This window comes from Bos taurus, chromosome 6, assembly GCF_002263795.3.
Source record: "Bos taurus isolate L1 Dominette 01449 registration number 42190680 breed Hereford chromosome 6, ARS-UCD2.0, whole genome shotgun sequence".
Taxonomy (NCBI): Eukaryota; Metazoa; Chordata; class Mammalia; order Artiodactyla; family Bovidae; genus Bos; species Bos taurus.
The window spans coordinates 91,034,885-91,059,605 of record NC_037333.1 but is presented as its reverse complement, the minus strand read 5'-3'; the positions used below and the strand labels follow the sequence as shown (position 1 = coordinate 91,059,605).

The 24,721-nt window shown below is 42.0% G+C and overlaps 2 protein-coding genes across 2 annotated transcripts in view; both read left to right on the top strand.

Annotated features, from left to right (window-relative positions):
* The window catches only part of SCARB2 (scavenger receptor class B member 2), an 82,611-nt gene extending 71,379 nt beyond the window's left edge, over positions 1-11,232 (top strand). The window contains 4 exon segments of the mRNA NM_001102153.1: positions 493-566; positions 4,017-4,068; positions 6,626-6,784; positions 8,531-11,232. Of these exon segments, the coding sequence (NP_001095623.1) occupies positions 493-566; positions 4,017-4,068; positions 6,626-6,784; positions 8,531-8,569 (324 nt within the window). The 3' untranslated portion in view covers positions 8,570-11,232.
* Positions 11,233-16,543: 5,311 nt separating this feature from the next.
* The window catches only part of NUP54 (nucleoporin 54), a 32,819-nt gene continuing 24,641 nt past the window's right edge, over positions 16,544-24,721 (top strand). The window contains exons 1-3 of the mRNA NM_001075285.1: positions 16,544-16,655; positions 20,250-20,333; positions 20,425-20,577. Coding sequence (NP_001068753.1) covers positions 16,589-16,655; positions 20,250-20,333; positions 20,425-20,577 — 304 coding nt within the window. The 5' untranslated portion in view covers positions 16,544-16,588. The remainder of the gene's footprint in view (positions 16,656-20,249; positions 20,334-20,424; positions 20,578-24,721) is intronic.

Here is a 24,721-nt window from a genome sequence, read left to right as displayed (position 1 = left end):
GAACCGTATGCACTCTGGAGCCCATGCTCCACAACAAGAGAAGCCAGTACAATGAGAAGCCCATGCACTGCAGCTAGAGAGTAGCCCCAGTTTGCTGCAACTTGAGAAAGTCTATGCAGCAATGAAGACCCAGCACAATCAGAAATAAGTAAATAAAAAAAAAAATTTTTTTAAAAACCCCAAAGTGACAACATCCTGCCCAATCTCAAGCCCCAACCCAGACCTACCAAATCAGAATCTGCATTTTAACAAGGTCCCCAAGAATTCACATGCGTAGTAAGTGTGAGAAACAGTGGTCTCCCAGGCTCCTAACCCAACCCCCAGTTCTCATTCTGTCTTGGGGAACAGTTGTCCCTTGTTCCACTCTGCCTAGCAAGCATGGCAGTGGCTGCCCTGTTTATCAGAACCACACAGAAACGGTGCTCTATTGAACAAAACTCTGTGTGGTTTTAATAAATCCTAATGTTTTCTTTCTGCTTTTCTGATTTGCAGTTGACTGGAATTATCCTAAGAGCAGCCAAGAGGTTCCAAATCAACGTTTATGTCAGAAAATTAGATGACTTCATGTAAGTTTTGCTTCTTTCTGCAGAGGCAGAGGGTGGTTTTGCTACATTGACTTTCTGGTGGGGTTGCTGTCGGGAGGGGTACAGCGCACTTCTGAGTCTGTTCACCCTTGTCCTTCAGGGATGAGGCACAGTCAGCATTTTCATGGGCTGCCTTGGTCTTAGAATTTACTTATTTAAGCAAACATGTATAGAATTCTTTCCATGAATCAGCCATTGTTCTAAGTTCTTAACATACTTATCTATTCCTTATAATAACCCTGTGGGGCTTCCCTGGTAGCTCAGACAGTAAACAATGAAGATCCCGTGGAGAAGGGAATGTCTACCCACTCCAGTATTCTTGCCTGGATAATCCCATGGACAGAGGAGCCTGGCCATGGGGTCGCAAAGAGTCGGGCACAACTGAGTGACTAACTTCAGTTCACTTCATCCCCGTTTTACAGATAAGAAAACTGAGGCACAGAGAGGTTTAATAACCTGCTAGAACTAGAACTCACACAGCTAGTAAAGCCACAGAGGCTGTTCTTACCCATCCACTAAGCATTTCCCATGGGCTTCCCTGGTAGCTCAGCTGGTAAAAAATCTACCTGCAACACAGGACACCCTGGTTTGATTCCTGGGTTAGGAAGATCCTCTGGAGAAGGGATAGGCTACCTGCCGAGGACCAGCCCCGGCTGATCCAGGGTACTCGAAGGAGAGACGGCGTCGGCGAGGGTCAGGATACGATAGCTTCAATTAGATATTAATTAAAGATATAAAGAGTAATAGAATAAGGATAGCTCAGTAGGAAAATTCAGTGGAGAAAAGAGGCTGAGTAGCTTGGTTTACGCGGGAGACCAATAAAACTTCAAGACAAGAAGTTTGCACCACTTACGTAGGCCGCAGGCGTCCTTCCGTTCTCCCGAAGGAGAGGAGACACTGAGGCCTCCCCGGTCAGATCTTAGAAGCCCAGGCATAATTAGTAAGCATGGTGGGTTCCGCGCTCCAGATGGAGACTCAGCCAGAGTGAGAGAGAGCGACATGGGGAGACCAGTATTTTGAGAAACTGATCCCAATTCTTTATTTTCCATGGTCTACTTTTATACACTGAGATGTTATGCAAAAGTCACGCGGGGTCAGCAGTCCTGACTTTTATCAAAGTCAGGTGCTTCATACAAAGGTATACAGAGGTCTTAGGGGTGTTACATCATCTTCTGGCCAGGGGGGCCTGCTGACAATTTACGACCCTCTCCTTGTGACAGCGGTCAGTCAATCAGGACACTTATTTCTCCAGGGCTGATTATTCTCAAAACAGACGCCACCCAAATAAAGTTACATTCCTACAGGGTGAGGGTGTAGTGGGTTTTAGTTAAGGAAAGAATTTACTTAGCCTAAGGTCTAACGTGATTAATATCAAAGGTTAATTCTATATATTCATTAATGTGTGTAAGGGCAGGGGATGTGGAGACTTAGCAACAAACATTGGCTCAACAAATGAAAAACCCTTCACCAACACAATTTCTAATCAGCCCATTATACTTATACTAATAGTTTTCTACTTCTCTAAAGAACCTGTTTTTAGAGGGTTTAAAGCATCTTGTGCCTCTCACGGTTGGGAGGCTGTGAGCAATCACATGTGGCCAGAGGAGCCTGTCAGGCAGGCTAGAGAACCTTCAGAGGAGTTTGTAGGTTAAAACACTCTTGTCACACCCAAGAGTTTTTATTGACTGGAGCTCTAGGTTAACTCCTTCTCCGAAAGAGGTGGTGGGGGACAGCCCCCCGTAAAGTCAGAGGTGTAGGTAAGAGCACAAAGTAGTAAAGTAGGCAGGCTCTGGTTATGGGGGTAGACGCTCGAGGATTTCCAGGGGGACTCCTGAGGCTCGATCCCGCCTTTGCGTATGTCGAGCCTCCTTCCTCATGACCTTTGCCATGGGCGGAGTACCTCACTCTGGCCCCCAACAGCTACCCACTCCAGTCATGGGCTTCCCTGGTGGCTCAGGGAAGGCTAGATATGGTATATCTACCTATTATATAGATACCATATAGATAAGGTAAAGAACCCACCTGCAATGCAGGAGACCTGGGTTCCATCCCTGGGTTGGGAAGATCCCCTGGAGGAGGGCATGACAACCCACTCCAGTATTCTCACCTAGAGAATCCCTATGGACAGAGGTGTCTGGAGGGCTATGGTCCATGGGGTCACAGTCAGACATGACTGATTGACTAAGCACAGCACACAGCAAACATTTCCCACACCATGACTCTGGTTCCCTTCCTCCCTTCCTTTCTTTCCACTGCTGCCACCCAGGGCCAGCCATGAGCTTTCCTGTGGGTGATTTAAAACTCTATGGAGTTCAGTGTCCCCACACACCATCTAAAAACCACTACTTATTCAGGATTCCTGAGTAAAACTCCTGCTGAGACTTTTCAGTGGACACTGAGAAAATGCTAATTATGATTTAATGGCAAATGAAAAAACTGGATCCAAAACTGTAGTATATATCTATAATATCATATTTATCAATTTTTTCTGTCTGCCTGTCAATCAGACTTGGTTAGTTTCCCCCATCGAATTTGCCAGATTTAAGCCCAGGTGTTTTGCATCTTTTTAGGAAGCAAGTGTGGTTTGTAAGAATGTACTTTGTATGTGTATTTCTGAGGGAATATAATCTAGAGCCTTAGAATCAAAATGGAACTGCAGTCCTGGCTCCAGCACTTCTTCGTGGTGGTTCTGGGCAGCTTACTCTGAGCCATAATTTCCTTGTCTTAAACCTGGGGCAGTAATACCTCTGCATGTGAGAATTAAGATGTGTTCCCAAGATGCCCAGTGCAGAGCTGGTGCTTAGTACGTGCTCACTAGCTGATTGCTCCAGGCTCTTGGAAAGACAGTACTTAGTCAGTTCAGTTCAGTTGCTCAGTTGTGTTTGACTCTTTGTGACCACATGAATTGCAGCATGCCAGGCCACCCTGTCCATCACCAACTCCCGGAGTTCACTCAAACTCACGTCCATCGAGTCAGATGCCATCCAACCATCTCATCCTCTGTCGTCCCCTTCTCCTCCTGCCCCCAATCCCTCCCAGCATCAGAGTCTCTTCCAATGAGTCAACTCTTTGCATGACATGGCCAAAGTACTGGAGTTTCTGGTTATAAAACATTCTGAGGAATGATAGCGTTGTTCTGCTGGAGCCTCCCCTCCCATAACTCTTGGGAGTATAGTTTTCATTTTGATGAATTTGCTTTCAGCATCTTGTGCTTTGGTAAAGACACTTTCCATAAATGTGCAACACTTCAAATGGCTACAATGTTTGTGATCTAACTGCTGATTGTTATGTGTTTGCAAAGGTAAGAAGGCTGCATAAATTCTGGGTAATTTAATTTTCATGCTGGAATTTTCATATACACTTATCTCATCAGGCCAGTGTGCCATCATAATGAGGATGTCTATAAAATAATCTTTTTTGTTGTTTTTATAGTGAAACAGGAAACATTCAAACCCTGGTTTTCCCAGTGATGTATATCAATGAGGTAAGTCCTGGGAGGGAGCCATGGGTATATTTCTCCTATGGAAGCTTGGGGACCTTCCATTATGGTGTCTGTGATTGTAGCTATGTGTAATTTTAGATGTGAGAAAGGGTAAAGGTGATTTTTTAAAAACCTGTTTGTCCTCAGAAAATTTCTGTTTATATGTTTACATGAATCTGTCTGTGAGATTTGAAAATGACAAAAGAAATTTCCCTTGTCAAGAACATTATATGGGTGAAGCTCCTTTCTGGAAGCTGGTTGTGTAAGAACCAAAATGTAAAAGTTTACCATTCATTACTTGAAAAATAGAATGAAAAAGAGCGTGAGCTGGTTGAGAAATGATTAAATAAAATGGGATACTTGCCCACTGATTGCAGTGATATGTGGTTGCCTTATCCTTCATCACAGCATAGAAGTCTCTTCTACTTTGTGATAAACAAGCATACATCATGAATTATAGGAAACAGATCCTGTCTTGGTTCAAACAAAAGGAGTTTCTCTGAAGAAATTTCTTTGACAGTGCACCCAGAGAAATACTATCCCCAATTGTTAGGCATAAATTGAAGTTTTGTAAATAAAGCATATTCTGAAGGCTCAGAAAACACCTACCCACCATGTAAAGCACCTGTGATAACTTCTTCTCCGAATCACATATCACACGTACTGTAGGGATGTCTCCTCAGCTTCCGTTCTCTTTCACCCAGTTTTGAGAGAAAAGTTGCAGGATTTTCCTCCTCAAATTCTTGACTGGACTGGCTTCCAGTGTTAACAGTAACATTTTTTAAAGTTTTGTGATTTTTCTGTCTCCCATAAAAATATTTTTTCTTTGCAGAAGATTTAGTAATGGAGCTTAGCAAGAAGAGACAAATTAACAATGATTTCTCACAAAACCTGAGCCAGACTGATAAACTGTTTTCAACTTGCTTTATTTTCCTCAACAATGTGTTATAGAAATTGTTCTCCAAAACAGCTTTGTAAAAATAATTTGATGTTCTGCATTTTGTAAAAATAACACATGCTCTTTCTGGAACTCTTGAGAAATTAAAAATAACAATTAAAAAATGAACTGCTTAATAAGCAAGCCCATCCCTCAGAGAAAAATGCACGTGACATCTGCTTACATTTGCCTCAGTATTTTTCTGGTTTTGATATTACAAACTGGAGACCATACAGTAGATTGAGCTTGATATCCTTTTTTTTTCCCACTTAGCATTGTATTGGTAGCCACACTGATAAACTTTTGAAGGGTTTGTGATTACAATTCTAAGACAAGGCTTTTATTGTTTCATAGGAAAAATTCAGGCAATATTTACCATTTACAGGACCTATTTGCTGTTCCTCCTGGGTCATCACTGTTATTGTTTGTGGGGAGCGCCTTGGAAGTAGGGCTTTGTGAGAGTGTGGAAGGGCCCTGGTCTGTCCAGTTGGAGCATATCTGAAGTCCCCTCCACCTGAACCTTCGCTCTGACTTTTTGCCAAAGACTGGATTGCGTCCAGGGAATGATGGAGTGAAACCTCGTGCTTTTGCTCCCTCCCGGAAAGAACTTTACTTTTCTTTAGAAAAGTAAAACGTTAGACCCGGGAGCAACCTTGGAGACTGCTCTCTCGCCCCTTTTTTTCCAGAGGAGACTCTGATGGGCCTTCACCTGCAAACTGAGCCTAAATTAAGCCTAAACTCCCAGTTGTTGCTAATAATTGTTATAGTATTAAGCTCTTCAGATACCTCAGCCATGACAATTTAAGGTGATAATACCTTTGCCTTTCATCCAGACAGTGTTATTCTAAAACAATTCCTTATTTATCAATACCCTGTGCAATTCTGGTTAGCCTGAAGACTTCTCCGAACACTCTCTGTTGAGATTTCTGGTCCCGATAAATAATAGCTAACTAAGAGAGAAATGATGGTTTCCACATGCCATTTGTTGGGAGTATTTCATTCATTTATTCATCTAATCAACTGACATTAATTGAGCACCTACTGTGTATGGGGTTCTATACCCAGCTTTTAGTTGACTGAAATAAAAGTCTTCAGGAATACTTCACAGTCAAGAGGAGACAAATAGGTAAATAGACAGTTACAATGCAGAAGTGAAGACAGTGATGGAAGATTTTAGAATGTGAGATGGCAGCTCAGAAAAGGGGCCTTGAACGAGGCCTGATGTGGCCAGAGAAGACTTCTGAAAGGAAGTTATGCTGAGCTGGACTTTGAAGGATGAGCTGGAGTCTGATACAAAAGAAAAGCTGGTATCGTCCCAATATTTCCCCCTCCTTTATCAGGAGGAGGAAATACTTCCTGGTATTATCTGAATATTTTCTCCCTCCTTTCCCCCACCAATTTAGAGTAAAACATGGCTCAGGAGAAAAGAGGAGACATTAATGACTAAGTGCCCCCTCTGGCTATTCTAACTTATAAATGGATTTTCAGTATCTCTGGTTTGCTGACAGGAGGACATACCCAAATTGTGTTTAATGATTTGGAAGAAAGATAGCGCAAAAAGCTTTACCCCCTGGATATTTATTAGTAATCAAGGGAATACTATTTTCTTGCTCCTCTCCGCAGAGTGTTCTCATTGATAAAGAGACTGCAAGTCGACTGAAGTCTGTGATTAACACTACACTGATTGTCACCAACATACCCTACATTATCATGGCACTGGGTGTGTTCTTTGGTCTGATCTTCACCTGGCTTGCGTGCAGAGGACAGGGATCCACAGATGAGGTGAGCAGTGGCTGGAGGAATGTCTGCCTTACTGGATTATGTTCCCTGAGGACTTCAGCTGTGCTTCATTGAAGGGGTGTCAGTGGGCTCATTAGGGTGGACTCTGAGGTTTGATGCTGGGCACAGTGATTTCATGGTTGTGTTACTTAGGCTGAGCTGAGCCAAAGGAGAGGCAAGGGAAGTGTGTCAAAGATGGAGAGGTGATAGAATAATACTGTTCAGTGTTTCAGACTCTCTTTTTGGGACTAGAACCCCTAGGAGTAAGGATTATGTCTTTGAAAAGAAGAATATATAACAGCTGAGCACCCAGACTTTGGTGTCAGAGTGTCCAGGTTCAAATTCCAGTTTTGACTCTTAATAGCTATGTGATCCTAGAAATCATGCCTTAGTTTCTCCATCTGTAAAATGGGATAACTGAGCCTCACTTAGGAATTTTTTGTGAGGACTTGATGATACTTTAAACATAAACTGGGCACTTGGCCCAGTGTAAACATTTAGTAAGAGCTCAATAAATATTAGTTATAGGACAAAACAGCTCCATGATTACAGAGCAAGGCAGCCAGGGATCTGCTTGGAAAGAATCCCTAGTGTATCAGGAGATACCTACCACTGAGTCGTTACTGCACAATAAATGGTGGGCACAGGGGAGTGGTTCCTTTTCTGGAGGGATGGGAACATCCCCAAATGGATGGGATAAACAGTCAGTTTGGCTTCCCTAAGTGACCAACGGGCCAACCCAGGGGTCTAAATATCTTCAATGAGCCTTTCTTAAATTCCCACCAGCTTTCCAGTTGGCAACAAAGGCTTTTTCCCCTTCTCTCTTCACCACCTCCATTAAGTGTCTGAGGCAAATATGAAGGAGGAAATGAAACAGGCTGAAACCATCTAAGTCATGTTAGCTCAGATTTCCCTGTCTTCTGCATGTTTCCAGTATGCCTCTCGACCCATGCCCATCACATTAGCATGAATTAGGGGTGAGGCAGCAATCTTTTCATTTCTATCTATGGATCTTAACTGCTACTGCTAAGTCACTTCAGTCGTGTCCGACTTTGTGTGACCCCATAGATGGCAGCCCACCTGGCTCCGCCGTCCCCGGGACTCTCCAGGCAAGAACACTGGAGTGGGTTGCCATTTCCTTCTCCAAGGCATGAAAGGGAAAAGTGAAAGGGAAGTCGCTCAGTCATGTCTGACTCTTAGCGACCCCATGGACTGCAGCCCACCAGGCTCCTCTGTCCATGGGATTTTCCAGGCAAGAGCACTGGAGTGGGGTGCCATTGCCTTCTCCGATGGATCTTAAAGTCACTGTAAAATGGATCTTACTGCCACAGACACAGATGAAAGCCCACGTAAATGTCATGAGTGCTCCTATAGTTAACCAGCTTCACATATTCAACAAGCAAATAATTACTGCACCCACCACCTCCAAGACATTGTTCTCTGATGGGCTTCCACTTGAAGGAGGCAAATTAAATAATGTGTGATGAGGATTATGTTTCACATTGACACAGGGACGGGTACTGTTCCAGTGTCAGGGTGAGGGTGTTAGAGTAGGCCTCCTGGAGAGGATTAGAGCTGAAAGTTAAAGAAGGAACAGGAGGAAGCAGGCCAAGAAGGGGTGAGCGGGACGACATCCTTCCTGTTTCTCCTCTTTCCACCTTCCTCCATCCCCTCCCACACCTTTCGTATCTGGGGAGAAGCTGGTGACGTGACCGCCTAACCCCACTGTCCTCTCTCTTCTGGTCTCAGGGAACTGCAGATGAAAGAGCGCCCCTCATACGAACCTAGTCAGACCGTGAGCCGTGTTTGGGGAAGGAAGCATGCGCACTGTTGTGACCTGGGCCACGATGACATGGGGCAACCGTCTGTGTCCTCACGGGTTTGTCGCCTGGTGAGACAGGAGGAGGGCACCCCGTGCCGGCGTGTGACGAGCACCTTCCAGCAGAGGTTCAGGAACAGGCTGACCTAGTTGGCCGTTAGGATCCTGTGGTCCCTGACAGATTGTTTTGTTTTTCGTGTGTCTAGCAAGTATTTAATAAACGCTTGTAATTTTTTGTTATTGTTGGGTGCTGGTAGCTCCAGAATTTTGTGACCACTGTCGTGGTTATAATGTCTTTGCATCACTTGTTAATGCTACTTGGTCTAACCTTATTCAGTACTCTTCATTCACCAGACTTTGTGCTCAGAATACATAAATATTACTTTATGTTGTATTCCTCCATTCATTTCATTCACCAAACAGAAGTAAATAAGAGTTCGGAATGCAGGGTAAAATGGTAAGCATCATTCAGTAGTATTCAAATGCATTTAATTTCCTCTTTTGAAAAAGTACATATTGCCTTTCTTGCGAATCTTCATTTCATAATTCCTCCAGGATAATAATTCAGTCTTTTGACCAACTTTCACCCAGGATAGGAATAAGTGGGGAAGGGGTTGTTGGGGTGGTCCCCATGAGTTGATAGTGACAAGCACCTGAGGATTTTTGACTTGTACTTTTGTGAATTGAAAGAATGCATAAATAATGTTGATGAGGACAAGTACAGATATTTCATGTAGAATAGAGTGCTAGTTACGACTTTTGTGGGTAGTTTGTTTCTTTTTTTTATAGTCAGAATGATCTTGATGTGGAAAGGTGTTTCTGGGAAAATGTAATCAGTAACTGATTTTTCCCCCCGAACCACCCTTACCAAAATGACTGTATTAACTACAATACTACTGAGTGATTATTTGTAAAATTATTTATCAATATAGGAAATCCATCTATCCACAACCTAACTTACACTTAAATTTCAGGAAGTCTTACTGCACTAAATACACATTTCTTCTGGGGCAGTCTTCTTGGTAACTCTGAAATTGTTTTTGAGTTGTTCTCACCTCAGATTCAGTTCCTTCTGATGTTTTGTGGCTCACTATCACTCACTGAGTAGAGAAAAATGTGCCCTGCGGTTCCTGTGACAATCATTTTGCTGACAGAGTGATGGTGTTTTAAAATATTGCACAGGAAGTACTTTTAAGAAAGGTTGCTTGGTGTCAAAAGCAGAGCCACCTGTCTGCAGAAGACCTCTTGACTCTCAATGTAACCTGAGTCAGGATTGAAAACCATCCATTGTCACAGAATTCAAGCATATTTAAGGGCAGTTTCTCTAATTCTTAATGCTCACCATTCATTTTGGATTGAGAAACTTGTACAGTTAATCTGGCAGACCGCACAGAGAACTTCTCAACAATTGAATCATTCTGCAGGATTTTTTTTTGTTTAAAATGGGATTTCAGTGTAAGCAAATGAGGGAAAAAAGCCACAGATTTCACAAATATAGCTTCTGATCCCTGAATGGAGGCAATAAATCATTTCCTTGCCCCAATTTTCCTACTCTCTACACTAAAGCAATATGTAATGTTTCCCTTTTTTGAAGGAGCAATTCATTAAACTCTCAGTTTCTCTATAAATTAAGATAGAACCTATAGATACCCCAAATCACCAAAATGTGAGATGCTAAATTGAAGTTATTTTGTCTTTAGTAATGCCAAGTATCTAGATGTTTTAATTCATCAACATTTAACTAAATAATTTGTACATCTTATTGTTATGCACCCACTTATTCACACAAATAAAACTGATAAGTCAGTGCATACCCATTGATTCATCCTATTATCAAGATATAATCATCTGAGATGACATTTTTAAATAGTATGATAACAGTTAAAGATGTACACATTTTGACTGAATCCCACACAGCCAGGGACCCCAAAACATATTATTTTCATATGATTCTTAATAGTTACTTGGCTTAAAAAAAAATCACATTTGATATTTTCCTCCTAAAAAATCTGTGGCAAACCCATATGCTGCAGTTAAGATTACAGATTGGTTAAGAACGAATGTACCTATTTGGTTTTCGGTTGAAGATAACAAACGGTTCCTCATGATCATTTTTGTGGAGCTGTTATCCTAGACAGGCTCCCAAAATCTTTGTGACTGTCACAATCAAAGAATACCATGTCCTGTACTATGATGCCCAATTTACAGAGAAACCCAACAGAGAGAGGTTACCTCCCTTCTCTCGAGAAAAACTGGGAGTTGAACACAGGACAGGAAATGGGCTTTGCCACTTTCCACTCCAGGCTTATCCCACTAGACTTTATCTAGAAAGATCACTAATGGTCAAGCAGGGCAGGTACTACACAACTAACTTCTATTGGGGTTTTTACTTAAGAGAGACTAATTCTTTATTTTAGTTGCTTGAAATGAGAGTTCTGTAAAAGGTGACCTCCATCCTCGGCCCTCTGGGCACTATCACTGGGATTAATTACTTGTGACTATTAAAGAGAATGCTGCCCAGAATGTTCTTCCTGTAGTTTATACTGCTGGTTCCTTTCATGTGATTCTTGACATGTGTATTTCTACCCTTAATGCAATGGAATATTTCACTAATAAAAAACTTTCTATGAAATTGCACTGGAAACTGTATGTTATGTCATCAGGTGTTCAGTGGTCTATGGAGTTTCATTTGAAAGGTGCTCTTCGCCTGTGGATGGAATCAGGCTTGAGTCATACCCCTTAGGCCACCTCCAATTTGAGCTCAAACTGTGGTGGACAGTTATAGGCAGCCTGCCAAGCCTCACTTCAAGTAGGTCCCATGTTGTGCTTTTTTGCCTCAAGTCTTTCTCCAGAGCCCTGGAAGCCCCTCAGGAGCATGGGGGTTAATACTCCCAATTACTCATGCTCTGGGGCTTCCCAGGTGGCTCAGTGGTAAAGAATCCGCCTGCCAATGCAGGAGATGCAAGAGACGCGGGTTTGATCCCTGGGTCGGGAAGATCCCCTGGAGAAGGAAATGGCAACCCATTCCAGTATTCTTGCCTGGAGAATCCCATGGACAGAGGAGCCTGATGAACTACAGTCCTTGGCATCGCAAAGAGTTGGACAGGACTTAGTGACTGAACAGCAACAACTGATGCTCAATCAGAGTGGGCAGGAGTCAACTGGTAAGGGCTCCAGTTCTCAGAGGGCCAGTTCGCAGGCTCACTCTACTTGGTTCCTCAGCTAGGGTTGCCGGGACCAGAAACTGCTCCTGTTTATCACTCCTTCATCCCCGGCCTCGCCTGACCCCTGCACAGCTGCTTCCAACCAAATAATCTACCTGTTTTAACATCCCTATTCAGGTCTGTTTCCAGGTAAACATAAACTGAAATGCAGACAAATCCACCCCGAGGGTTCAGCAAGGTCAGAGAGCTGTTGGAGAAATACTAGACCTTGTGTCTGCAGACATTTGGACTGAAGTTATTAGCCCCAAAGTTTAGATTCTCTTTAAAACCTTTACCACGCCAATAATAGTGCAACTTACTTCTGAAGTCAGAGCCAATCCAGACCAATCATAACATATTTAGCTCAGTGTTACAAACATCTTTATATTATTAAGGATACTTGAGAACCTCAGTGTATGTGCTTCCTGCTGCTGCTGCCGCTAAGTCACTTCCGTCGTGTCCAACTCTGTGTGACCCCATAGATGGCAGCCCACCAGGCTCCCCCATCCCTGGGGTTCTCCAGGCAAGAACACTGGAGTGGGTTGCCATTTCCTTCTCCAATGCATGAAAGTGAAAAGTGAAAGTGAAGTCGCTCAGTTGTGTCTGACCCTCAGAGACCCCATGGACTGCAGCCTTCCAGGCTCCTCCGTCCATGGGATTTTCCAGGCAGGAGTACTGGAGTGGGGTGCCATTGCCTTCTCCGATGTGCTTCCTAGGGACCCCCAAAGCTGATTTCAACTGGCTTAAGTCATAGGAGAAGTTGTGGGATCATAAATGTAAACTTTGAATGAAGTTTCAAGATGTTCTGGGAAGCTGACTTGGAGCTGAGGGAAGGCTTGACTAAGGAAGCAACATTTGACTGAGACTGAAGAACAGGCAAAGCAAAGCATTGCAGACAAAGGTAACTGGATGCTCGGGAGCAGGAAGAAACATGTTACATGTGACTGAGATAACATTTGTCTAGAATTCAGAGGAAGAATAGTGGGAGATTAGGCTGGAAAGAAAGGCAGCCTTATTGTGCCATGTTAAAGATTTTGTTACATATTGGATGATTCTACTTGCAAGTGGTACTTAAAATAGATTCATAGAGACAAAGAGTAGAAAGAGTGGTTACTGGGGGCTGAGAGAGTGGGTTATTGTGTACCCCAGTTGTGTCCAACTCTTTGTGACCCCACTGACTGTAGTTCAGCAGGCTGCTCTGTCCTTGAGATTATTCAGGCAAGAAAACTGGTGTGGGTTGCTGTTTTCTCCTCTAAGCAATCTTTCCAACTCAGGGCTCAAACTCGCAACTCGAGTCGGCGGGTGGATTCTTTACCACTAGCACCACTATTTCTGAGGCCAACAGGAAGCCATTCAAGGGTTGTGAACTGGGCTGTTGGCCAGTGCGGGACAGGGAGAAGAATGGGATATGTGACAGGTTTGTTTAGGAAAAACTCACTCTAGCTGCGGGGTGAATAAAGTGGAAGAGTCAACCTGGATACAGGGAGGTTAGTTACGAGGCTGCTGTGATAGGTGGTTTCTTTGGGGTCCCCACTGACGTTTAAGATGGAATTTGTCTAGGTATCATGAACCAGCTGGCAGGGTGAATTCCGCAAAGCTGCAGAGCATGGGTTAAGTAATGGGTTTAATATGGAAAAAAAAATTATAGAAAAAGGAAAGCACAGACCCTCCATCTTCCTGTCATCCCATGGAGAGGCAAGCTGAGGGTCAGAGCTCTGTTTGGTCTCAGTGCAGAGAGCGTATTCACCTTTTTATAGGACGAGCATGAAAAAGTAGTCTTGTCGATGGAGGAATACACAAGCAAGTGAAAACAGGCAGTTTGGACTTGGGCTGCCCATGGAATGTTACAATCTCCACTGCTGGGGTGAAGAAGACACCAGTTACACGGGACCTATCATTGGGTACAGCCTTTCCCCTCCCCTAGGAGAAGGGGGAACCCCAGTCACAGCTTGTTCATTCATCAGGCAACCGAGAATGAACAGCCAAGGTCACAGTCCAACAGTCCTGCTCATTGCACAGCAAGGCTACTGCAGTAGTCTAGGCAGGAACTGGAAAACATTGTTTTTTCTGTAAAAAGCCACTTAGAAAATAGGCTTTGCAAGCCTCTTTGTCACAACTACTCACCTCTGTTCTTGGAGCATGAAAGCAGTCATAGGCAACACGTAAGTGAATGCATATGTCTGCCACCCGAAGAAACTGTTTACAAAAATAGCAGCCCACATTTGGCCCCTGGGCTGTCATTTGCTGATCCCGGGTCTGGGCAAGAGGTTACAGAAATTTGAATCAGGGAGATGGCAGTGGAAATGAAGTATTTTTGAAATATTTGAAAGATAAAATATATAGGTTGTTGTTCAGTTGTTAAGTCATGTCCGACTCTTTGCAACCAAAATAATGGGACTTGGAGATAAAAATGGGAAAGGCAAGGGAGAGAAACACATCAAAGAAACCATTCACTCACTCCACAGTACTGAATAAGAGCCTGTCATGTGGATGGGCACTCTGTTAGCATTAGGAACACCACCAGGAAACAAAGCAAAGTTTTCTGTCCTCATGGTGCTAAAATTAAGACCATACGTGCTATGTCACTTCAGTCCTGACTCTGTGCGACCCCATAGACTGTAGCCTGCCAGGCTCTTCTGTCTATGGGATTCTCCAGGGAAGAATACTGGAGTGGGTTGCCAGGCTCTCCTCTAGGGCATCTTCCCAAGCCAGTGATGGAACCTGTATCTCTTGTCTCCTGCATTGGCAGATGGATTCTTTGGTGGTGGTAACTGCTAAGAATATTAAAATAGCCAGCGACAGGAGTGGAATCAGGGGAGGCTTCGTATTGAAGAAATGCTCGTCCATTCTTTTCCATCTGAAATTGTTCTTTCTATCCATAATTTCTGTGATTTGGCTCGGCTGGTTCTCTCTCGAGCTCTGCTCTGGTCATATTACTGGTGCTCAGCTGTAACCTCTTCTCACTTGATCCTCTCTCCCTGACAATCCCATTGGCTCCCAGGCTTCAGTAACAACATAAACCTCATGGACCTCTGTTTAACCTCAGTCCCACATATCCAAGCACCTGCTGGATATCCTCAACCAGCTTGTGCTCAAATCCAGTAAGTAAAGCAAGGAACTCACTTTTCTTTTCCTTATCTTCCTCCCAAGTTCCAATGTCATCACAGTGTAGCTGGCTGTACAAGCCAGGAGCCAGGGACTCTTGATAGACTCCTGCTTGCCTGCCTCTCCACACCCATCAAACATTAAGCCTACCTGCTCTTCAGTCTCCATTCCTGTTGTCCTCATCCATATACCAGTGTTCTCACTGAGACTCCTGGAATGACCACTTTTAGAATTACTTACTCACTTACATTTTCGAAACCCGTAATGGGTTTTATACTGCAAAGTTTTCCTCCACCCCATCTCCTTGCCACCCAGTTCATCTTCTCAGAAAACCAAAGTTATTCATTTTTAAAAACGTAACTTTCCAGGTATATTTTATACAAATATGTGTAATTACATATTCTAGCCCTCTTTTTTTCCCCACCGAAATTGTAGCATACCATATTCAAGGTGTTGTTTATGTAATTTATCTTTGAGATCTTTCTTTTCAGTACACAGAGCTTTACTGTTCCTATTGCATCGCTGAATAGTATTCCTTTGTATGAATGCAACTATTTAGGCAAAACACTGTTTCCAATCATTTGTTATTATAAACAGTGTTGTAACAGATAACCTGTATTCCATTAATTTTGCCAAATAACTTACAAAATAAATTCCTGGAAGTAGCATTGCTAGGTCCCAAGACAATTTTAATAGACATATGGCTTTTTTGTTGGTTTTACTTGTATTAAAGTTACAAAAGCACAAAGATTTAAGAATCACATAATTCTACAAAGTGTCCACCAAGAATTCTTTTCTCCCTCTACTCTCTTTTTCTAATTTAAATTTATTTTTAAGTGGAGGATAACTGCTTTACAATGTTGTGGTTTCTGCCATACATCAACATAAATCAGTCATAAGTACCGCTATGTTCCCTCCCTATTGAACTTTCCTTCCACCCTACCTACCAAGAATTCTACAAAAAAAAAAAAAAAACCAAAACCTAAATTCCCAAAGGCACTTCTTTCTCCCTTTTTCTCCCCCCGCCCCACCCCCACTATTACCCCATAACTTTAAGTGACTTGGTGCTTGGTGAATGTTCCATTGACTCTCCAAGGGCGTCCTCGGGTAGCTCAAATGGTAAAGAATCTGCCTGCAATGCCGCAGAAGTGGGTCCGATCCCTGGGTCGGGAATCCCCTGGAGAAGGGCATGGCAACTCACTCCAGCTTCTTGCCTGGAGAATTCCACGAGGAGCCTACCGGGCTACAGTCCATGGGGTCGCAGAGTAGGATGCGACTTTCACATTGACTTTCCACTACGGAGGAGGATTTAGCTTTCTTTCCTACCCTGTCTTCATTAGACACTGGCATTCAGCCTGCTTGCACATCTTTCCCAAGGGGGCCTCCCAAAAGCCGTTTTTAAAGGCTCTCGGGCGGCAGGTCACAGCAAGCTTCCCGGTATCTCACTTAGGCTGCGAAGCTCCACGCCGGGTGAAGCCACAAGGCTCCCGGAAGCTAGCCGGGCCGGGGGCGTTCCCTCTCCACCCTCCAGCCGCTACGCCTTTCCAGCGTTCCGGCCTCTACGGCTAGGCCAGAAAAGAGGCGGAACTCCCTGGTCTGGAGGCGGTTTCTTCGCCGGATTGAAAAGCGGAGTGCACCGAGTGTCGCGGGAGCAGCACCTTGGTCCCCTGCTCCCGCGACATGGCCTTCAACTTTGGTACTCCGTCTGGCACTTCAGGTACCGCTGCAGCCACCGCGGCTCCCGCGGGTGAGTGACTGCCCCGGATCTTCTCCCGGCGAGGAGGGAGGTCTTCGGTCCGGCCGTTCCGTCCGAGACTCTTCGGCTTGGGGATCCTGGGGTCTTCTGCCCGCGCGGAGACTTTGGGGGCTTCGGAAAAGGGCGGGCGGCAGCCGAGCGGGCGACGGCGGCTCCTGAGGAGGCCACGGGAGGAATGGGGGCCCAACCCCGGTGCTCGCGCGCGCGGGTGGGGCCCCGCAGGCCCCTCTCCTCCTAGGGTTCGTTTCCCGCCATCCGGGAGTCGGGCTCGGAGAGACCCGAGGAGGCTTCTCTCACTCTGTGCCAGAGACCCGTCCTCCCTCCCCTCCCCGCCGCAGCCTCCGGGACTTGGGCGAACTCGTCGAGGGTTTCCCGCTGCTGGGTTCGGCGAGGATCCGGCTGGGGAGCCTGAGGCGCTGCCCTGCGGCTCCCTTGGCCCTGGCCCTTTAGCTTCTCGCTGCGGGACTGCAGACTCCTGCCCCTTCCTCCTGTCCCCGGCTCCTAGGCTTTCTTAACTCATGTTGGAGCAAAGTCAGGGTTTGTCTTTGTTCACTTCTATGAAACCTCCTGCAGACTCTTCTAATCCTTATCTTGCTTTCTTTTTCTTTTTTCTTCCTTCTCTCCCCTTTTAAAATTGTTTGTTTCTTTGCCTGCACGCCTATCAGGATTTGGTGGGCTTGAGACTGCCAACTCCACCGCCAGTGGGTTTAATTTTGGGGGTTTCGGATTAACTGCTAATCCTGCAGTGAACTTTAATATTGGGAATTTCGGTGTTTCTACCACCTCGGCGACTCCGTTCAATTTTGGTAACAGTCTGGCAAGTGCAGGTAGATATGCGGGTCGTCTGTGTAACGAATGTTGGGAGCTGGAGTCCAAGAATATTTTGTGGTTCCAGAGTTTGAGAAAGAACAGAGACTTGTTTAATAAGGAAAGGAAAATCATTTCCTAACGTCGAATCAAAAACATTTGTATTAGGTTTTGACTCTTAAAAGATTTGGTTTGGGGAAGTCTTGCAAGTTATTATATAATATTCCTTTGTTAAATTTGCATTTGAGTAGAATATACCTTCCGAGTGATATGAAATTGGAGTGGATTTTTATTTTGAGTGGAATACGTCTTCCAAATTATTAAATATCTCTTCAAAATATAAGTTCAACAGTCAGGCCCGTTTTCCTGGAATTCTTGGACTCCTGCAGTCATTTTTTTCCCCCATTTTTCCTGCATCTTTCATTGGAATTTCATTTGATTGTCTTTGTCTTTCCTGAGAGAAACAAATCTTATACGAACAGCAGCAACCTGTCTTGTTTTTGAATCTGTATAATAATAATAATGTCTTTCTTTAATAAACTGAGCAGATTAGGATACATTTCTGTAAGATAATGTAATTATAGTAAGAATCCCCAGTTCTTTACTGGATTTTTTGAGAAATGACCAGAGCAGTTTAATGTATTTTCAGGTAGCACTGACTTCTAAAATGTAGGCTAGACATCTTTGCACTAAAAAAGATAATTTTGAAGATTTTGTATCTATATAGATCATTTGAAGCTCATTGAAAATTCTGCAAAACACAAACTATAATATGTGTGTCTATATATATATATGAAAAAATTTTAAGTAGGTCTCTGTACCTTGCATACAATGACCCTATAGAAAAGTCTTGTTCTTCAGCTGCTCGTATATGAATTTATTGTTCATATTCTCTAACATATGCCACTTATGCCCATGCCAATTATATGCATTTGGTAATCATGATTTATTCCCTAAGACCTATTTGGAAGTCTGGCATTTTGTGCAGTCACTTGTTACTGCAATGTGAATATGACCTTGGCATTTGATTTGAAAACATTTTTGAAGAATACTTGAGTATTCCAAAGATTAAACAATCAGTTATCATTAAGGTATATTTAAAGTGATCACATATCACTGTTGTTTGGTATGTTTACTTTTCCTTCTTTGCTTAAAATTGGCACTGGGTAAAACAGAAACATTATTCTGAAATTTGTGTTTCCAAACAAACCCACCCAGCTTGTAACTCAACAACAATAAATAAACCAGTTGGTATTTGCTTGATTTCATGTTCATTTGGAGTTGTCACTGTTAAGTTTTGAGTTGTGATAACTGTTTTAACTACTTCTACGTACGTTCATTAACTTAGTCTTCAGCAAAGGATTGATTGAAATTCTTGTTTACTTTTTAAATTTTATATCCTGGCAGATCCATTATTATTAATAAGTATTTTTCATATTGTGGAGCATGTTAAGATACCAGTGCTTTTATCGTATAGCCAATTCAGACTATATCTTAGTTTTTCTGTGACACTTAGAAGTAATGAAAAAGATTAGGAACAATATTTAGTATTTTAGGTGATTTTTATCAAAATGTTTGCAGTTTGCAGTACCACAGTAGAATCTGCAAATAAATAGAGTATTTGGTTGTACCTGGATGCAACATGTAGTCTACTCTTGAATAATTTTCCCAGTCAGAATCATATGATGACTATCATGGGCTGTGAGTTTTTTCCTTTTTGTATCTCTTATATTACAGTATTAATGAATCTCTGTCTCTTATGCCAGAAATATATGAGATTGAAAATTAGAATCCCAGAAAGTCTGTAGTATAACTCAGAGAGGACTAATGGTTCAAACATCTGTCTTAAAAGTCTTTTTTGGCAATCTCATTGGTAATCAAATTCTGACAGTAAGGGGAGAAAAAGCAATTTTAGATTGGCTAGCATTCCACTCCACTCATATGTCAAGTTGCATCGGTAAAGATTAATTTTGTCTTTAGATTTATCTGAAAATGAAATTTGTGTATCTGTCAGTTCCCAAACTGTGGTGCAGGGTCTGGTGATGGCTCTGCTCTCCTTTGAGGCCACTACCGCCTTTGATTTTTTTTTTTTTTTTTCTGTATCTCTTCAAGAGGTAACATTCTTGTTGTATAAAAGTCATTATATTGGTATGTTTAATTTGAAAAGTTGCTTAGTCTTGATGGAGACCAAGTAGAAATGTAAGTTAGAATATAAATTAATTCACCAAAACCAAGGTTGCAAACTGGCAACACAGTCTGCTGATACGATGTTTATCACACTGTCTTAAAAATATTTGAATTAGTTGCAAAAAATTAGTTGAATTCGGGTTTAAAATTATGTAAATTTCACATTTAAAAAATGTAAATTTTTCTATTTCTCTTGGGGAAAATGGGAACATAAAACACTACTCAACTACCATTCTCCTGTAGCAGTCATCTGTTGGAATTTAGGAACTGCTGCCTTTTAAAAAAACTGTCCACATTGATCAGTTCCACCAATCAGTAAACACCTAGCCTATTTCATTAATATTAACAGCCTGTGTCTTGTAGACATTTGAATTTGCAACCCCTGCTCTAAAAGTACATAGTCATTTTAGTGTACACAAACACTGACTAAATAGGCTTATTAACATGTTTTCTTAGCCATAACTTAATCACCTCTTTAGTTGAAAGGTATATATTGCATTGTGGCAAATACTTACATAATTTGGAAAAGAAATTACCTCGTATGTATTCAAAAATTCTTCATTTCTATTTTATTTATGCTTTTTTAATTAGGTGGGTTTGGAGGATTTGGGACAACGTCTACCACAGCGAGTTCTGCATTCAGCTTTTCTACTCCAGCTAACACAGGCACTACTGGTAAGAAGATATCTTATATCATTTGTAGAAGAAAATGAGCTACAGATCAGATATCTTTTTTAACTTAAAATTGCTAATTTTTCATTCAAAGGATTCTTTGGTAGTACTCAGAACAAAGGTTTTGGATTTGGGACTGGTTTTGGCACGACAACTGGAACTAGTACTGGCTTAGGTACTGGTCTGGGGACCGGACTTGGATTTGGAGGATTTAATACGCAGCAGCAGCAACAGCAGCAACAGACTAGTAAGTACAAGAGGTTTTCATTTTCAGATATGAAACCATAACAACGTAGATAATATTATTTAGTCACTGTTCAAAACATTTGAGTAGATACCTTTTTTGGGGGAGGAGTTATAAATATCATATTCCATAGGATTCCAAAAGCTACTTCTCATGTTCAAATATAATGATAGCAACTGGGGAAAAGACAGATTGGCATGATTATAAGACCTCTGTGTTTAGTGTCATTCTATTAAAGTTTTTGTTGTTCGTAAACATGACACAGGTATGTAAAGCTGTACAGAAATACAGCTTCATGGATTGTTTATAAGATGAATGCCCTTTGTAACCACTGCCCATGTCAGGAGGTGGACCCTAACCAGCCACTTCAGAAACCCTCCACATTCTCCTAGTCGTTTCCCCATCAGAGGAAATAGTTTTGCTTTTTATGTTGATCACTTCCTTACTTTTCTTTATGGTTTTGTTACTCAAGTGTGTGAACAGTATTGTTCACTTTGATTTGTCTTAAATCTCTGTAAGTCCCCCTTTTTAGTTTTCTTTTTTATTTTTCAATTTGTTGATGAAATCAGATCATTTGTCCTATAGAAGTTGACAGTCAGGACTTTATGATTGCATTCCTTTTGTATAGTTAACATACCTTTGTCCTCTGTATTTCTTGTAAATTGGGTTGGATGTAAGGGGTTATTTATATTGATCATTAAGTTTTTTGTTTGCAAGCCTACTTTATAAATAGTGTTATATTTTTTTTATCAAGAGGCATATAATGTCTGATTGTCTCTATTTTTTGTGATGTTACCAGTGGCCATTGGTGATGATTACCAAGATCCATTAATTCATTAGGGGTTGCCAAATGGCATTCCAACTGTGTGCTTCCTTTTCCCTCTATTTGTTGAAATACTTCTGTAAAGAGAAACTTCTCCTCATCTACTATTTGAATAAGTATTTCCCTTTATTCCTAACTTTCAAAATAAAGATTTGGTTCCCTATTCTTCTCCAAAGGTAACCTTTTTTTTAAATATCAGGAACTGAAGTATTTAAATTATTTGATATTTTTAAGTCCATTGCTATTTTCCATATTGATATTTAAATTGTTCCATCTTTAGCCAGTGTAAGCCTCTTCAGGTTGGTTCCCAAGTCATGTTGGTACATGTGTAGAATTAGTCTTTGATAACTTCCTTACTAGCTGGTGTGGCAGTATGTTCCAGGGTTATCTTGTATGTATGTATGTATGCTTATATGCTTAGTCACTCAGTTGTGTCCGACTCTTTGTGACCCCATGGACTGTGGCCCACCAGGCTCCTCTGTCCATGAAATTCTCCAAGCAAGGATACTGGAGTGGGTAGCCATTCCTTTCTCCGGGAAATCTTCCTGACCCAGGGATTGAACGTGGGTCTCCTGCATTGTAGGCAGATTCTTTACAACTGAGCCACCAGGGAAGCCCTTTATCTTGTATGGATTAGTATATTTAATTATCACAAGAACTCTATGAAATAGAACTCTTATTACCTCCATTTTATAGATGGAGAGAGATAACTGAGAGAATTGTGCCTTGTCCATACGTCTTCTGAGATGTTGTACCGGAAAACAGATACAGGTTCCTTGACTTCGTCTGTAATGCTCCGTTTGCTTTTTTGCAGTTCGCTACCTCCTAAAATCACTTCTGTTTCATTTTTCTTAGGTGACTTGATTGATTGGCTAGAATTCACTCTATTCAGTCATTGAAGCTTAGTAACTTATTAAATATGAATTTCAAGAATTATTAACCAATAAAATGAAGAAAATAGAATTTTTCATTCTTGTGTTACAATAAAGTAATATATCTTTCTTACTCTCCTCCTGCAACAATAGGAAGTTAGGTGGAAATCCAAATAGTTAAGAAGAAGAAAGGAAAAATGAAGTTTTTTCTTTGTTTCTTGGCATGAAGTCTCTTCAACTATGTTATTATAGTTACACTTATTTGTCTTTGGAAAAACAGGAGTTTGAATCTGGTGCTATTCATTTTCAGAATGGAAAGGGCTCATTCTCCTCTAAGTGTGTGTTGTTAGGTCAAGGCTCTGGGTATATAGGGTATATATACTGGGTTTATAAGGTTGCTCATAGTCTATAAGGAGATAGAGTAACAAACTTTCAATTAGATTGTCTAATAAACATTCAGTTATAAAAAATATGTGTGTGAAAGCACTAAAATACACCATACAAAGTGCTTTGGAATGTAGAGGAAAAGGCGACTCTTAAGGGACTTAGATGGCTGGATAAAGTCAGAAAAGGGTATTCTAGGCAGAGGGACTAACATTGACAAAGGCATGAATGCCTGGCACAGTGTGGTGAATTTGGGACCTGCTGTTGTAAGGAGTTTGAGTTTACTCTGTAAAGATTGTGAAACTTTGCATCATTTTTTAAAAACTCCTTTTGTACAAGGTGCTTGCTGTCTGATTACACTGCCTCTGATATGCCTAATCTCGGTTATCTGCTGAGTTCCTGGACAGTACTTATTCATTGAACACTTTGGCAGCTGGCTCTGAGTTTTGCTGAGTGGCTCAGTCAGTAAAGCATCTGCTTGCAGTGCAGGAGACCTGGGTTCAATTCCTGGATCAGGAAGTTCCCCTGAAGAAAGAAATGGCAACCCACTCAGTATTCTTGCCTGGAGAATCCCATGGACAGGGGAACCGGGCAGGCTATAATTTATGGGATCGCAAGAGTTGGACACCACTTAGCACTATCTTCTTCTTCTGAGTTTTGCTTTTCGACTTGTGCTGTCAGTCTGAGTTATTTTAGCATTCACGTATGTATGTACTCAGACAGTCATACCAGCGTTTTAGTCCGAAGACCTCCATTTCACTTTAGCCACAATTCTTACCTTGGACTTTGGCAACATCTGAAACTGTTCTAATTCCATAATTCACTAATGTAAACATCCCACAACCTTTGCTCTTTAAGCCTACCTTGTCAGGTACTTTCAACATAGCTGTTTTTAGACCTTGTTTTGATGTTTAGACCACTGACACTTTCTACACTTAATCACCTCCTTCACTGTTCTTTCTTACTAGCTTAAGAGTCCTTGTCCTTCCATTTCAGTCACTCTTACCAAGATGCTAAACTTTCTTATCCTTGTATCACGTTTCCCTGAAAGAACAAGATGAAGCCTGTGTAAGCCCGGTATCTATTTAGATACTGCTTGAAAAAATCATACAGTACAGGAGATTGAATAGTACTTCCAAATTGTTAATCACCAACCCAAGTTGGGCCCTCAACATTGCTTGGTAATCCTGTGAGGTTTCTATTTTCAGATTATTCTCTTGCTTTCTACAAGTTATTTTCAACCTTTATTCTCTTCAAATCTCAAATTCTCTGTTCTCACTTTTAGCAGATGGCCTCGACCTCTACTTCAGAGAGAAAACAGAAGCTCTCATTGTAATTCCTTCAGCTGCCCATTGCCAAATCTAGTTTATCTCCCTCTGTATCCATTCTTTTCTCTTTGCACCTGTGCTTTGGATCTCATATCCTCCCACCTTCTGCGGCCCCTTGTGCTGTGGATTATTTTTCCCAGCAACCCCTTGCCCCATTCCACCTCTTACTCCCCACCAAAAAAAAGTCTTCAGCTTCTCTATCCAAGGATTATTCTCATCCACATTTAAACAGTCTGAAATTTCTTTTTTTTCTTTTAACAGTGAAAACAAAACAACTTTTATTTCACATCTCACTTCAGCTATTGCTGCCTATCACTCTCTTCTCCCCTTCATAATCTACTTGGAACAGATGTAAAAGAATGGGATCCCCCGCTGCTATCTTCTGTTACCTCTTAGACTACACTGTTTGGTTTCTAAATTCTTTCTTTACCCATTCAAGTGTGTGTGTTAGTTGATCAGTTGTGTCTGACTCTTTGCAACCTCCTGGACTGTAACCCACCAGGTTCCTCTGTCCACGGAATTCTTCAGGCAATAATACTGGAGTGGCTATTATATCCCCTTCTCCAGGGGATCTTCCTGACCCAGCGATCGAACCCTGGTCTCCCACATTGCAGGCAGATTCTTTGCCATCTGAGCCGTCAGGGAAGCCCAATCAAGTAATTAAGGTCATTAATCTCTCAAATCCACTGAACATCCACTGTTCTTAAATTGTGAAAAAGTCTAACATACACTTATTTTAC